At 27.6% G+C, this 14,782-nt stretch overlaps 2 protein-coding genes across 2 annotated transcripts; both read right to left on the bottom strand.

Moving 5' to 3' along the window:
* Window positions 1-5,683: 5,683 nt before the first annotated feature.
* Window positions 5,684-6,829, bottom strand: LOC149059836 (52 kDa repressor of the inhibitor of the protein kinase-like). Its single transcript, XM_089218023.1, has 2 exons — window positions 6,118-6,829; window positions 5,684-6,043 (listed from the first exon to the last, which is right to left on the bottom strand). The coding sequence occupies exons 1-2, from the start codon at window positions 6,438-6,440 to the stop codon at window positions 5,857-5,859; spliced, it is 510 nt and encodes a 169-aa protein (XP_089074149.1). The 5' UTR covers window positions 6,441-6,829; the 3' UTR covers window positions 5,684-5,856.
* A 103-nt stretch (window positions 6,830-6,932) lies between these two features.
* LOC149059835 (zinc finger MYM-type protein 1-like) lies at window positions 6,933-9,435 on the bottom strand. Its single transcript, XM_089226376.1, has 2 exons — window positions 9,364-9,435; window positions 6,933-8,171 (listed from the first exon to the last, which is right to left on the bottom strand). Exons 1-2 carry the CDS (start codon window positions 9,433-9,435, stop codon window positions 6,933-6,935), a joined length of 1,311 nt encoding a protein of 436 aa, XP_089082502.1.
* Window positions 9,436-14,782: the final 5,347 nt, after the last annotated feature.

Raw genomic sequence — 14,782 nt, 5'->3', positions numbered from 1 at the left:
AAATTTAATACTATGCTGTCCATAAGTTAAGCTTAGAATAATTATAAAAAAGTTTGAGGATTATTAAATTTAAAAAATTTTACGAGTGTTAATTTGAAATCAAAAATACACGTGTGACTACTAAATAATTTTCGATTTTTGTATTTTTTAAAAAATTACCAAACGTAGGAGCTTGAGACTTTTACTTAAATGTTTGAATTTGTATAAAAATAGAATATAATATGACAATATTTAAATATAATATATCCTTGACAGACAAATCATCTCTGTTCAGAATCGTTTTTCGTATACAATGATATCTATCATTGCATTCAAATTTAACCTATACCCTAGTCCGAGGTCCACCCCACCCCCTAATGTACCTAATGTACAGCAGAGCGATACTCACTTACCCGCTTTTTTTAGTATAAAATTAATAATTATACCTGCCTACCTTTTTTTAAGCTAACAAATAACATAATAATTCAATAAATGTATGTAATACAGTTATTTACTGTAGGTAGGTACTTATATTTGTATATTATACTTTAATCAATGATGAAATCATTGAAATCCAATAAAATAATAAAATAATTGTTATGTATTTCTTAACGTAAATGATCCACAACTATACTTAATATTTTCTGTGAATATGCAATATGTCATATTATGATAATTATTTTTATAAATTATTGTCTAATAATTATTAATTAATATATTTTAAATTTCAGATTTTTTTTTTTTTTATAAAATTAATTTGTACAAAATTGAATTTATTTTAAATCTGTGGTTTAGGAAAAAAATTAACTTACCGTGCCAATAAAATTAATTAACTCGTTAGTTACTGAATAACTTGGGAAAAAATGTAACTCGTTAAGTTAGAAGTAACTTCTAAAAAAAAAGTAACTCGTTAATTAACTTAGTTAAAAGTAACTTAACTTAACTTATTAACTCGTTAATGCCCAGCCTTGCAATAAACTATATCTACAATATATTATGTTTAACTAACCTGGTTCATCAAAGACTTGACGAGGAATATTTATTCCTGAAATAGAATCTGGAATTGAAGTAAATCCAAGTTTTTCTTTAATAGCATACCTTCCTTCAAAGACAAATGTATGTATAGCCTTTCCAGACATACGGTTATCAAGTTGTTCACTTATTTCATTCCAAACACAATTACTAGCAAACACTATTTCTAAAAAATAAATCCACATTATGATTTAGAATATAATCTAAGTCAGTAATGTTACCGATGTTAAAATTTGTATATACTTATTTTATTATTTCAATTCATATACCTATAAGTGGTTATTATTTAAAATATATTTTAATAAACCACTGTCACTTAATGTGAGATACGATTATATACGCTGTCAGCTAACACCCATTATCTTCGACATCATTATAATATGCATTGATTAAATACAATTTAATATTTTAATCAATATAATATGAATAATATCAAATTACTTTATAAAAAAAATAGGATTTTTCTGTATTTTATTTTATTATTATTATATTTATGTTATAAATATAATTATAATTGATTACATATTTAAATGGGCATAGTTAACATAGCTAATAATGGTTATCAGTTTAATCGTATATTTCGTTACGTACTATAACTATGCTAAATATTCTAAAAAAATGCCAATTTTACATTTTATTGAACCTTTTTTTTGCTTTCTATACATTCTCTGGCTCGTTAAATTTCCACTTACGAAAATTGACCCTATAATAGCAAGGAGTTGTCTATCCCTGATAAAGACGAATTTAAATTCGAATAATTTAATTTTAGTAGTAAAAACTAACAACAACTGTTGTTCTTAGCACAATAGAAATGAAACCTTTAGTAAGCAATGTTAATTTTAAAATATTCTGGTTTATAAATCAATTGCTACGTCATTAAAATAGATTAAGTACTTATATTATATTGTTTTTTAATGTAATATAATATTCTCAATAATTTACTTACTTTTTTCACCGTTTTCACCAATTTGTACAATTCTTTCTTTAAATTGTAAAACAGCGTTTATTACAATTTCTGGTGCTACAGCAGGTTTTCTTCCGCTCATTTTAAAATATTTTAAAAATAATTTTAAAAGCAATCAAATTAAAAAAAAAAATTAAGAAGTAAACAACACGAGATCACCTCAGACACGTCGCGCGTCGTATCAGACAACGAATGATAAATGTCAGATATCTTCATGATTTTATTTGGACAAAATAATTAAAAATAGATAAACAATGATATTATTATAAACTATAAATAAATTATTACTATTGTGGTTTGTGGAGTTTATTCATTATTGTTAAAATTATTTAAACGAATGTAGAACACGATTGATATAAATAGACTAAATACAAGCTACACATAGCTTGTTTTGAATAATAATAATTTCATCGACCATCGAATAAGATAACAATAATAATTCTACTACATCAGAGGCGGTAAGTATTATTATATTTAGTGATGCTAGAAATATGGGCTAATTATCGATTCAATTTTGATCTTAATGAATGTTGATTTAAAAATATATTTCAAATTGAATAATAAATTATAACATTACATATTATAAAAAAGACGGTTGTGTGTCATCACTGATCACTGTGTACTCTGGGTGATAGTGGTGATACTTCCAACGTGAGAATTAAACCATATTGTACAATGTGGAGTATTTATTTTTGTAACGTAAGAAAACTTATTTGTAATTTATAGCATTATTTACATATTATTAAATAACATTTAAATGTATCAAATATAGAAGTATCAACAAAGTGTAGAATTGAGTACAGCGACATTTAAAAAAAGTTATAATTCACCAACCCATTTTTTTGAAATTGTCAATTCGCAAAATATTTAATATTTATAAAAATAAATACTTCTTGTTCAAGTGAAAGAACAGACAACAGTGTTAGTACCAATCGAATTTTTATTTTATTCAATTTAAGAAAAATTTTATGGTAGATTTTTTAAAAGCTATACATAATAATTAATATAAACTCTTAAAAATTAAATTTTATTATAATATAATGTTTACTATAGTGCGATTATTTACAGGAACAATAAAAAACAACATTAATCTATAAATTATACATTTTGACAAAATATGTAAGTATGAAACACACATAACTGTGTTAACCTTAAAATTTTCAAAATGTATCGATATTCGATAATATATTAATATTTAACAATTAAATAAAAATGTATGTTATTTAGAACAATCAGGGCCGTTGTATATCATTGCAAGGCCCCATTAGTTTTCACCATCTAAATACTTATTCCTTTTTAGATTCTGAACGGAGTGATGAATGTATTGATTTTACAATGATGTGTGTTTTTTTATTTATTTTTTTTTATTTTTGTGTCTGTCATCACTTTTTGGAGGGAAAAACGGGATTTTTTACGCAAAACCAGTTTTCGACAAAATCTAATTTTTTATTTTGCTATAACTCAAAAACTAATCAATGTAAATACTTGAAATTTTTACAAAATGTTTATATTAGCGTTCTCCATATACAGTTAAATTTCAAAGAAATTTGACTTTTTTTTAGCTATTTATAAACAATTGAAATTTTTAATTTTTTTTAGTATTTTATTTTAAAATAACGATAAAATTTTTTTGGCCGGCCAGAAAATCTTTAAAATTTAATACAAGGTTTCTTATAAGTTGTTCTTAAAGATATAAAAAAATCCGAAATCGTTAGTCACAATTTTTTTTTATAAGTGCTTAAAGTTCGAATTTATACGAAATCTGTCAAAATTGCGAAAATTTGCAAGTAATTTTGTAGTTGAAAAATCGTAAAAATTATTTCTTTTATAACTAAGATTTGAAAATTTGGTACAAGGTTCTCCATAAATTTTTCTTCAACTATCTGCAAAAAAAATTCTACCGGACTAAGACAAAAAAATTTTATGAGTGTTTGAAATTTAAATTTTTACAAAACCGCTATTTATTTATTTATTTTTTATTATATAAACAGCAAGGCTGGGCAAGTTAATGATTGTTTTTAACTCAGTTAAGTTAAGTTAATATGCATCAATAAGAAAAAGTTAAAAGTTAAAAGTTAATAAAATTGTTGGTTAATTCAGTTAAGTTAAAAGTTAATACACATTTTTTTTTAACTTTTTTTGAATATCAACAAAAATTAAAAACCTATATAAAATATTCAAGCAAAATCCTATTTTCCGGGAAAACCGGTGGAGCAGGAATTGTAAAAATGTGGTCAGGAATTAGCAGGAATTGAGTACTAATTATTTGTGCAAAAAAATTGCAAAAAGTTAAATTTTAAGGGTGGGTGGGGCCGGAGTAACGTTATCCCAGCCCCACCCGTATAAAATCCTATTTTCCGGGAAAACCGGTGAAGCAGGAATTGTAAAAATGTGGTCAGGAATTAGCAGGAATTGAGTACTAATTATTTGTGCAAAAAAAATTGCAAAAAGTTAAATTTTAAGGGTGGGTGGGGCCGGAGTAACGTTATCCCAGCCCCACCCGTATAAAATCCTATTTTCCGGGAAAACCGGTGGAGCAGGAATTGTAAAAATGTGGTCAGGAATTAGCAGGAATTGAGTACTAATTATTTGTGCAAAAAAAATTGCAAAATAAAAAATGGGGGGGGGGCCGGGGTAATGTACGTGAAAATTTTAGAAATCGAAGACGACCTCCACAAGGTCGTTAACCAAGAGAACATAGTTGTTACACTACCGCGAGATAAAGTAATAACACACCCGACCGTACGCGAAATTATTAAACACATAAACAGTAATGAAATAGAGTTCACTAACGAGAACCGGTTTTATAAACACACAAACGGGTCACACTTCATAATTTTCTATAACATTACACCATACCATTCGGTACCACTTGTTGCCGAAGAGATCTACCAGGCAATTAAAAACATAAAAAATTATTGCCTTGATAATAAAATCGAATCCTTTTCTACACTAAAATTAGACGGAGCTACGTCATTAACCAGTTATTCTAGAATTCGAACGATGTTCCGATATATATTCAAATCCACAAACATCATAGTTAAAATTTATACTGGGGGACAGCTTACTGAGGAGGAGAAACAACAAGTTATATACGAAAACCACAACTCACCGTTAGGAGGACATTCGGGTGTATCACGTACCATTAAACGACTCAAGGTTAACCACAATTGGCGTAATATGAAAAAAGACGTAAAATTGTACATTAAAAATTGCGAACTATGCCAAAAGAATAAATCGCATAAAAAGACAAAACAACCAATGCTAATAACCAGTACGGTCACTAAACCCTTCAAACGAATTTGCCTTGACATTGTAGGGCCACTACCACAAACATTAATGGAAACTCTTACATTTTAACATTGCAAGACGAGCTATCTCGTTACGCCATGGCCATTGCTTTATCATCCACTGACGCATCTACGGTAGCACAAGCATTCGTAGAATGTTATGTCTGCACATTTGGTATTCCTAAATCAATTTTGACAGATTGCGGTACAAATTTTCTTTCTAACATGTTCAAAAACATGTGCAAACTACTTGATATTAAAAAAGTACAAACAACCGCATGGCATCCACAAACAAACGGTTTTTTGGAACGTAGCCACAAAACATTAAAAACTTATCTTAGAAGTTTCGTAGACAAGGACAATAATTGGGACAAACTATTATGCTACGCTATGTTTTGTTATAACACAACTACCCATACCAGGGGCGCCCGCAGGAAATCAGCTCAGTGGGTGCAAATTGAAATGCATGTTCTATATTTTACATATATTTATATTATTATCTAAACATAACTCCAAATGTATAATAATATAAATCATAACTAATACAATACATAGAAAAAAATTATAAAATTATTAATAATATTATATGAATTATGAATCAAATAATAATGATAAACGTCTGACATTTAGTCCAAAATGATTCATAACATCGGTTTTGTGATTTTCAAAAAATAATGTATCGTCAAATCTATTTTTGTGAATGTGAATTAGTGCCAAACTGCTTAATCTCATATTGGACATTGTAGATCTTACCCATGTCTTGATACGACGCAAAGCACTAAAATAGATAATAATTATAATCAATATTAAATAATCAATACAAAATATGGTTTATAATAATATGTTAGGTACCTAAAGGTTCTTTCAACTGAACAGGAAGTTGCTGGTAATGTAATAGCTATTTGTAAAGCTGTATTTACAGCAGGATAGTATTTAGATTCTTCTAGTAAATCAATTATTTGTGTATTTGGATCACATGGTTTTTTTAGCCATATTTCATACCAAGTTATTGCTTCTTCTTCAAAATTATCAAGAAGAGGTCCATATAAGTTATTGATAGATTTAACTACTTCACTGAACTCTTCAATATTCATTTTTATCATTTTTTTTGGGTGTAAATTAAATAATGAAAATGATTTTAAATTTTCATCAGAGAATCTATCACTAATTGACATTATTATGGAATCTAAGTAGGGAATAAATAAAGATTGTCTAAAAAAGTCATTAATATTATTACTTGGATAATTATCTCGTTGTGTTTGTCTGATAGCTCTTCGTGGTATTTTTAACTCTAGACCAATTTTAATTGCAGTTTCTTCTGCTTTTTTGAATATTAAGTTAAATTGACACTCACTGTTACATCTGTCATTTTTTACAATCTGTAAAAGCTCTTGAATGCGTTTTGTGGCTTCTTGTAAATCAATATTCACACCCTGAAGAATAGTAGATATAAATTCAAATTTGGCGGAATACTTTGCTATAATTGATAGTAAAATAACAAAACTTGGAGTAGTAATTGCATTTAGAATTTCAAGGCTTCGTTGCTTAGTTTTACTGTTAAAATGTTTTGATGTTGACATTTCTTCTAAACCTTCTACAATAACAATATACTTTTCATTGAATTGTCTTACACTCTTATGCTTCTCTACAAATCTAGTTTCACACAGTTAGGTTAATTTACAATTACTAGAATTAATTACATTCTTGCGAACTGCACTTTCTTTAAAAAATGTTATAGTGTCCTTTATTTTGGTAATACAATTTCTAACTTCAGGCAAGACATTTAAATCATTGATGACTAAATTAAGGCGATGACTAGCGCAATGAAAAAAATGGGCTCTAGGATACATATCCTTGATTCTCTTTTGTACTCCAGATATACATCCAGCCATAGTGGCACACCCATCATAGCCTTGACCCACACATTTGTTTAAATCTAATTTCATATGATTACATGCTTCTAATATTGTTTTAGAAATGAACTCGGCATCAAATTCTTTTAAAGGATAAAACCCAATAAATTCTTCATGCAAATTGTTATCTTTTAAAAATCGTATACAAATGGATAACTGTTCAATACCACTTATATCTGCTGTTTCATCAGCAATAATAGAAAAACAAGAAGCTTCATTAATTTCTTGTGATATAACAGATTTTAATGTTGCAGACATTGATTCTAACATCTCATTTTGTGTACGGTGAGAAATATAAGTTAAATTTTTAGGGGCATTTTCCAAATGATCTTTTAAAATATTATCCCCAGCATCAATTCTGAATTGTAATAACTTATTAAAAACAGCTGAATCATCCGTCTTTCCCCTTATTGGTAAATTATGTAATGCACAAAAATATAGTGATGATAATATAGGTATTAATTTCTTTCTATTTGCATCAATTTTATTTTTGTAGTTTGTATTAATCATCTGATGTACACTAGAATTTTTACTCGTCATATTTATAAAATCATTGAAACGTATAGAAGATTCAATATGCCATTGAGTTTTTGAATGGTTGTTTGCTTTTTCTAAAAACTTTTGATAACGTTGGAAAGGCTTATTTATAAACTGTCCTTGAAAACCTCCATGAGATACATGAGTTTGAAATAAAACACAGTATAGACAAAATGTGCCCTTAAATATTTTTGAATAAGCCAGCCAAGGATAAATTGAAAACCACTTAAATACAAATGCCCGATTTCCAACAACAATATCTTTCTTAAAATTATAATGGATACTTGGAACCCAAGGATTCTTCAACAGTTTATACTTAAAATCTTCAGTAATATTTAAATCATGTTTTATATAATGTCCAATATCATACTGATCACAATCATTTTCAACAGCAAAATCATTTGTCAAAACTTCATCAACTACTTCTTTTGTTTCACTGGTTAATGCATTAGATTGCTTTATTTGACAATAAAAAAAAAAACATATTTAATAGTATACAAAAGTAAATGTAGGAATTAGGATTAGTAACAAAACTTATAAAATTGTATTTTAATTTTTTTTTAATTAAATCACCTGACTATCAATATATAATCAATACACCAGACACCTACCAATCATTTATCATCTTATATTTATAGCTAGTATTAATTTTTTATCACTCAGTTAAAAATTATTTATATTTTAATAGAATAAAATTTAATGAAATATTATTTATATTAATTTATTGTAAATATGTTTTTTATTTATAGAAAAAATTACATATTATAATATATTTTTTGCATATTTTTAATTAAAAATTAATAATAATAGGTATGATAAAATATGTATTCGAGTAAGTACTTACCAAAATTAGGTTTTGTGACTCTACTATCTCGTCTGTATCTCTTTGTAGCAAAGGAACATCTGACTCAGGTAATGGTTTAATTTTTTTTTGAAAAAAACTCAATATTGAGTCTTTTCTTTTATTACTCATAATGATAATAATTTTTGTAGCCGAATAACGAACTAATAACTATAACAACTATAATACCTCTTTAACTCGGTAATTTAAACTTGAAAACCTACTTTATTGTCAAATTGTCATAAGTTAACATTCAAGGTGAATCGCAATAACTAGTAATGAACAATGAGTAATGAACTGGACGCTAGCTAGTAGCTATAAATACGTATCGACGTATCGTTAATCGTAATGCACTGGGAGAAGTAGGACTGAGGAGAGTGTTACTTGTTAGTTGTTATCGAATGTTCTCGATTATCGAGCGTGGTAATTCCCATTTCCCGTATATTTTGTTCAGACATCTAAATATAAATAGATAGTCTAGATAGTAGATATAATAATAATTATTATACCATACACAGTGACACAGTGTATAAGAATATACTAAATATCGTCATGAGACATAAGGTCATAATATTATTCTGTGAAAGTTTACCTTAGATAATTATTGGATTATAGAAAAAAAATCAGAAAAAAAAATTGAATATATTATAATATAATATAATAATTGTTTTGTTTATTAAAAAATGTCAGTGGGTGCAATGGCACCCACTGGCCCCTCTCTGCGGGCGCCCCTGTTTTGAGATACCTGAATACCTATTATATTTTACGAAAATAAAGTCACAAATTAGTATGTTTGAATATTCTTACTGTCTCTGCCGCCACCACGACCACGGCCTCCACCGCCACCACAATAACATATGAATGTGGACATCTAAACATAACTTATATTATAGACAAAGAATTTATAGTATAGATTGTAATGTTAAACATCGTTTGTAAGTGGCTGTCGCCATTAATTATTCATAAATGAGATAAAATGATTTCAATATTCACCTATCCACAAATAAATTAGTTATTTATATCAAATAAGTGTTGTTACTTTTCAATTTATATAATATCATGAATAATAATTTCAATTTTAAAAATTAAAAAAATGTTTATGTGGGTAACCGGTATCCTCTTATATGGTTTTTAATGTAAAAAATATCCCTCGGCTTGCTACACAACACCACCTTCAAGTAGGTCACAAGGTAAGTTATGTCGTAGTACAAAACGCATGTTTCCCCAAAAAATAAATTAAAAATTCATTATAAGAGCGGTAAAACTAACCTTATGCCAATGTTAATTTATAGACATTTTACTCGACATTTAATTTCGTCAAATTAATTTTCTTTATATAAAAAGGTCACACTAAAAAAATATTAGGTATTATTAGGTAATATTGATATTAGGTGCCAAATTAAATACAGTCATTACACCACTTTAAAATTGAACTTGTTATTAAAGATACGTAAAATATTTAAATATATAAAATACGGTCTTGTAAAAGATACTTTTAAAAAGTATTCAAGTACAGATACAGATACTTTTTTCCAAAAGTATTTAAAATATGTATTTGAATACTTGAAAAAAAAAGTATTTAAGTACAAATACTAATACTTTTAAAAAGTATTTACAGATACATTCAAATACTTTTTTTTTTTTAAATATGTTTTATCTTATTTCCTTGGCCTAATGACCTATTGGATAAATTGAAATATTATTTATTAATCAACTAAATTATTATTTTTATTTTAGAACTCTAATTTTACTTAAATTAATTAGAATAAGAATAATTAAGTTAGAATAATTAAAAAGTAAGACGAAAAAAGTATTTAAAAATAGTATTTGATTTTAAATACAGATACCTTCAAAAAAGTATTCAAATACTATACCCAAGTACTTTTTCCAAATGTATTTAGAATACGTATTTGAGTACTTAAAAAGTATTTGAACACTTTTACCCAAGTACTTTACAAGTCTGATAAAATACTAGAAATAGTTATTAATATTGTACTTACGTCGATAGTAGGTACTGGGTGTAGGATGTCTATTGTATAGCATTGTCTAATCGGATTGCGGAATTAGAATGACTCAGCAACGGTTCTAGGCATAACACATTAATAGGGTTTTGCAGCCAACGAATCTGTATCCTAGCGGTGAACGTACACACTAAACTTTGACAATTTCCCGCATTCGGGATAATATGTATAAAGTATTTATTGTTGTTTAATTTATATTTATAGCTATTCGTCAATAATTTCCGGCCGTCGATTATCGATCGATATATTATAATATCACATTTTATTATATTATTAGATTGATCCATTCTAGCAATACTCGGTCCCGACGATTTATTATTATTATTTAAATAGAATCCGGTTTAAATATGTAAATTGTTACTCGCCTGTTATATCGACCACCACAATTTAGCTATACAGTTACCACATTCAAGTTATAATTAAAATTCAACTTATTATTGTACAAAATTACATTGTGAAACATTTACAATTATGTCGAACCTGAGCGGTCGATTTTTATACCGTCTTATAGTAAATTTCCCTGGCTTTTCGAATATCTATGTTAAGCCCTTCGACTCCCCCGGGAACATTGCCAAAAAAAATAAAAACCACGCGCCAGTACCCATTATGCGATCGTACGGAAAACAGTCACCTTGGTCTTGTATTATGAATTTGTATGAAAATTATTACATATAATATAAAAACATATTAAATAACCAAGAATGAAAATTTTGGTTGTATAGTAATTTAAAAATGTTATATGTGAGTACTTTAAATTTCTAGAGTATACTTTATATTCTAATTTTAATAGTGTAATTGTAATAATAGCCCGGTTTTTCTAACCCATATATCTCTGTTTCCTCTTAAGATAAAGTTTTGAAATTTAAAACAGATTACCCTCTAGTAGCTTAGGACGTTGTAAGAAAATGAGCCCTGAATATTGTGTAATTACAAAATGGCATAAAAATTTGTTATATTAACTGTTTTTATGTAAGTTTATAAAATGTATTGATGTACCTATGTAAACTAGTTATGTTGATTTCAGTGTATTAAATATTATTAATATTAAAATAATTAAGTAAATCGTAGACAAAGGTATTGGATTTAAAAGTTGATTTTTTACATGGCCCCTCATGATCCTCGACGATAACACTGATATCGAAAGACATCGTAAAGTAATATACTTATTTTATTTATAACAATGTATATATTTCTACATGTATTAAAAGCCACAGGGATTATCAATACGTTTCATGTGGCCAAGAATAATAAAAATAGAATGATTGCAATGTTTAATATGATGTGAAATGATAAATATACGGTTCCAACTAGATTTATGATTATAATATTATTTTTATATTACGATTATGAAATTTGGTTATTATTTATTTTTCAATTGACTATTGAGTATTGAGTCTGTCGTCTGACTACGCGTATATTTCGGAGCGACAAAGGCCGAAGCTATGTACCTATAAAATCTATGCCTGAAAGCATTGAAGCCTAAATTAAAGTAAGATAAATATTCTAATAGAATTTATTTAACATTTAACAATAAATTATGAGAAATTGTCAGCATTATTATTGCAAAAATTTGCAATATTTAAAAAAAATGTAAAATTATGAATATTATTCAATTAATTTACCATCTGACAGTTTCAATCATAACATTTAATATTATCGCTGTGTGGACCCTCCGCCCTCCGGGCCAGGGAGAAAAAGTCATATATTAGCATAAAATAGGTGCAATTGAAACTGGGTTTACGTCAGTATAATTTGCCGTGCCTTCATTAGTTATTGTACGTCGTCATAATTTATTTACGAGCGCTCGTTTTCAATTTTAAAAGTAATTACCAACTTACTTGAGAATAATCATGAACGAAGATAAATTTGAGCCTTTATACTAGGGGCTTCGAAAAAATATATTTTAAATAATTCATATTCTGACCGAAAAAAATTAAAAACTACGCATGACTACCCGATTACGCGTCGTACGTACGGAAAACAGTCACCTGGCGTGTTGGTACGCTGTTTTCATTTTCCCAATAAGCTATGAGTCCTTTTTAAATATATACATCTGATGGGAAATTTTCTTGACTTTCCGCGTATGTAGGTTAAGTTCTTCGACTCTCCCGGGAACTCGACGAAAAAAACCTGGTATTAAAATTCTGGCACCGCCATTACTGGCTACTTGATGTCACTAATTGATTTCGAAAAATTAGCAATATAGCTGCGCTATCTTGTGTTTAATAACGGTGGTGTACTGGTGTGACTTACAAATGGCAATGTAAATGTTTGGCGCCTGGAATAATACATAATGCAGCAACACATACAAGGTTTCTTATCACTATTCACAGTCACCTATCTTTGGTCACCCAACTTCACACTCATACACGGACTAAGATAGTATGGACTGGTATCGACATGGTTGGGGAGTAGTAGAGGAACGGTCCTCAAATGTTTCGACACCGCCACTCCCCCGTCCTAAGAGGCCGCCGAAAGGTACAACTAGGGGTAAAAGCGCTCCTAGTGTCAAATAAAGTTACTAATATTGTATATTTAGATTTTAGATGTTTATATTTTGAACAAATTTTGGTCACCGAAATTCATCGACATTATGAATATTAAATTTTAATATTGTCCGTAGTTGCTCTTTTAATAAATGTTGATACAGTTTTTAAAATGCCTCGACGTTGTTCTGTTGTTAAGTGCACTAGTTTTAACAAAACATCCAATGTTCCATTATTTAAAGTATACGATTCTGACTTTGATGCTTGGAACAAAATTATTTCTAAAGTGAATGGAAATTATTTGCGTCAGGTTACTTATGTATGTGCTGAACATTTTTGCAATGACGATTTTATTACAAATTATGCTGTACCTAAATGTTTATCTGAAGATAAAGAAAAAATAGAAAAAGTAAGAACACCAGATAGGTTATTTATATCTGTATAACATATAATATATTCCTACTAGGTATTAAAATATTTTGATTGTATACCTTCAGGTATTTTTTATTTAATTAATAACAATAAATACATTTTTATTATTTATTAGAAGTTATTACTTAAAAAATTGTAAACATTTCAATTTTGCGTAGTCAGTCAGTATTGAGTACATTATAAATTATAATATTATTTGTGCAGTATAATATTATTAATATTTATTATTTTGAAAATTTGATTCATTGTGTTGTCTAATTAAAATTATTGTGTTTTTATAACACACGTGTAGATGGCGCTTTTACCCCTAGTTGTACCTTACGGCGGCTTTAGAAACATTTGAGGGCCACTGATAAGGTAGTCGATACCAGTCCATACTATCTTAGTCCGTGCACTCATACCATTTTTTGCAATTAATATGAGTAGGCAGCCATCACAGATTTCTGGATCTAAAATTCTGCCTGTTAATACCATTTGTTATATTTGTTTAGTATCTGGTTCAAAATTTTTTTATGATCTTCCAAATAATACAATTAGAGAAAATATATAGATGATAATATCATAATTAAATGGATTATTGTAAAAAATGTAAAACAAAAACAAAAAATAATGGAATTCCAGAATTTATTGAAAAAAATATAAAAAATATAGGAGATTATCAGTATGTAGAAAATGTAATACAAAAAAGAACAATATATCAAAACCACCCGAACTTATAGAAGTTTATGAGTTATTTAAACCAGCTAGAAAACATTTTGATACAAGACATTTTTTACAAAGAGGTATAAATGATACTTGGCAAGCTGATTTATACTGTTTTTATAGACCAAAATCAAAAAATATTGATCCCAATTATAATTTAAGAAATAAATGTAATGAAATTAAAGTTAATGATAATCATAAGTCATTGTATAAGGCTAATAATATTTTAAATATATTCTTAATGTTATCGATACATTTTCTAAATTTGTTTATTCAATACCTTTGAAGACAAAGTCTGGATTGGAAGTATCTGAAGCATTTTCACAAATATTTAAATATATTGTACCAAAAGAATTACATGTTGATAAAGGAAAATAATTTTATAATAAAGATTTAAAACAATTACTAAACAAATATAACATAACAATGTATAGTACTGGTACTGATAAAAAGTTTTCTATGATCGAACGTTTTAACCGTACATTAGGTGATAAATTAAAGAAACTACTTTATTTAAATAATGTATGGATTGCCGAAGATTATTAAGACATATAATAGAACAATAAAAATGAAACCTGTTGAAGT

Source organism: Diuraphis noxia, unplaced genomic scaffold (assembly GCF_037042655.1).
Source record: "Diuraphis noxia isolate RWA-SAM2 unplaced genomic scaffold, SU_Dnox_SAM2 contig0001, whole genome shotgun sequence".
NCBI lineage: Eukaryota > Metazoa > Arthropoda > Insecta > Hemiptera > Aphididae > Diuraphis > Diuraphis noxia.
This window is presented reverse-complemented; position numbering and strand designations above follow the sequence as displayed.

Bases quoted from the DNA above. Each gene is read 5' to 3' on its own strand.
- LOC149059836 (XM_089218023.1), bottom strand. From the start codon at position 6,440: ATGTCAATTAGTGATAGATTCTCTGATGAAAATTTAAAATCATTTTCA. The intron at 6,044-6,117 runs GTACCTAACATA...TATCTATTTTAG, and splicing joins TCAGTTGAAAGAACCTTTAG to TGCTTTGCGTCGTATCAAGA.
- LOC149059835 (XM_089226376.1), bottom strand. From the start codon at position 9,435: ATGTTTAGATGTCCACATTCATATGTTATTGTGGTGGCGGTGGAGGCC. The intron at 8,172-9,363 runs GTAAGAATATTC...TGTCAAATAAAG, and splicing joins TCGTGGTGGCGGCAGAGACA to CAATCTAATGCATTAACCAG.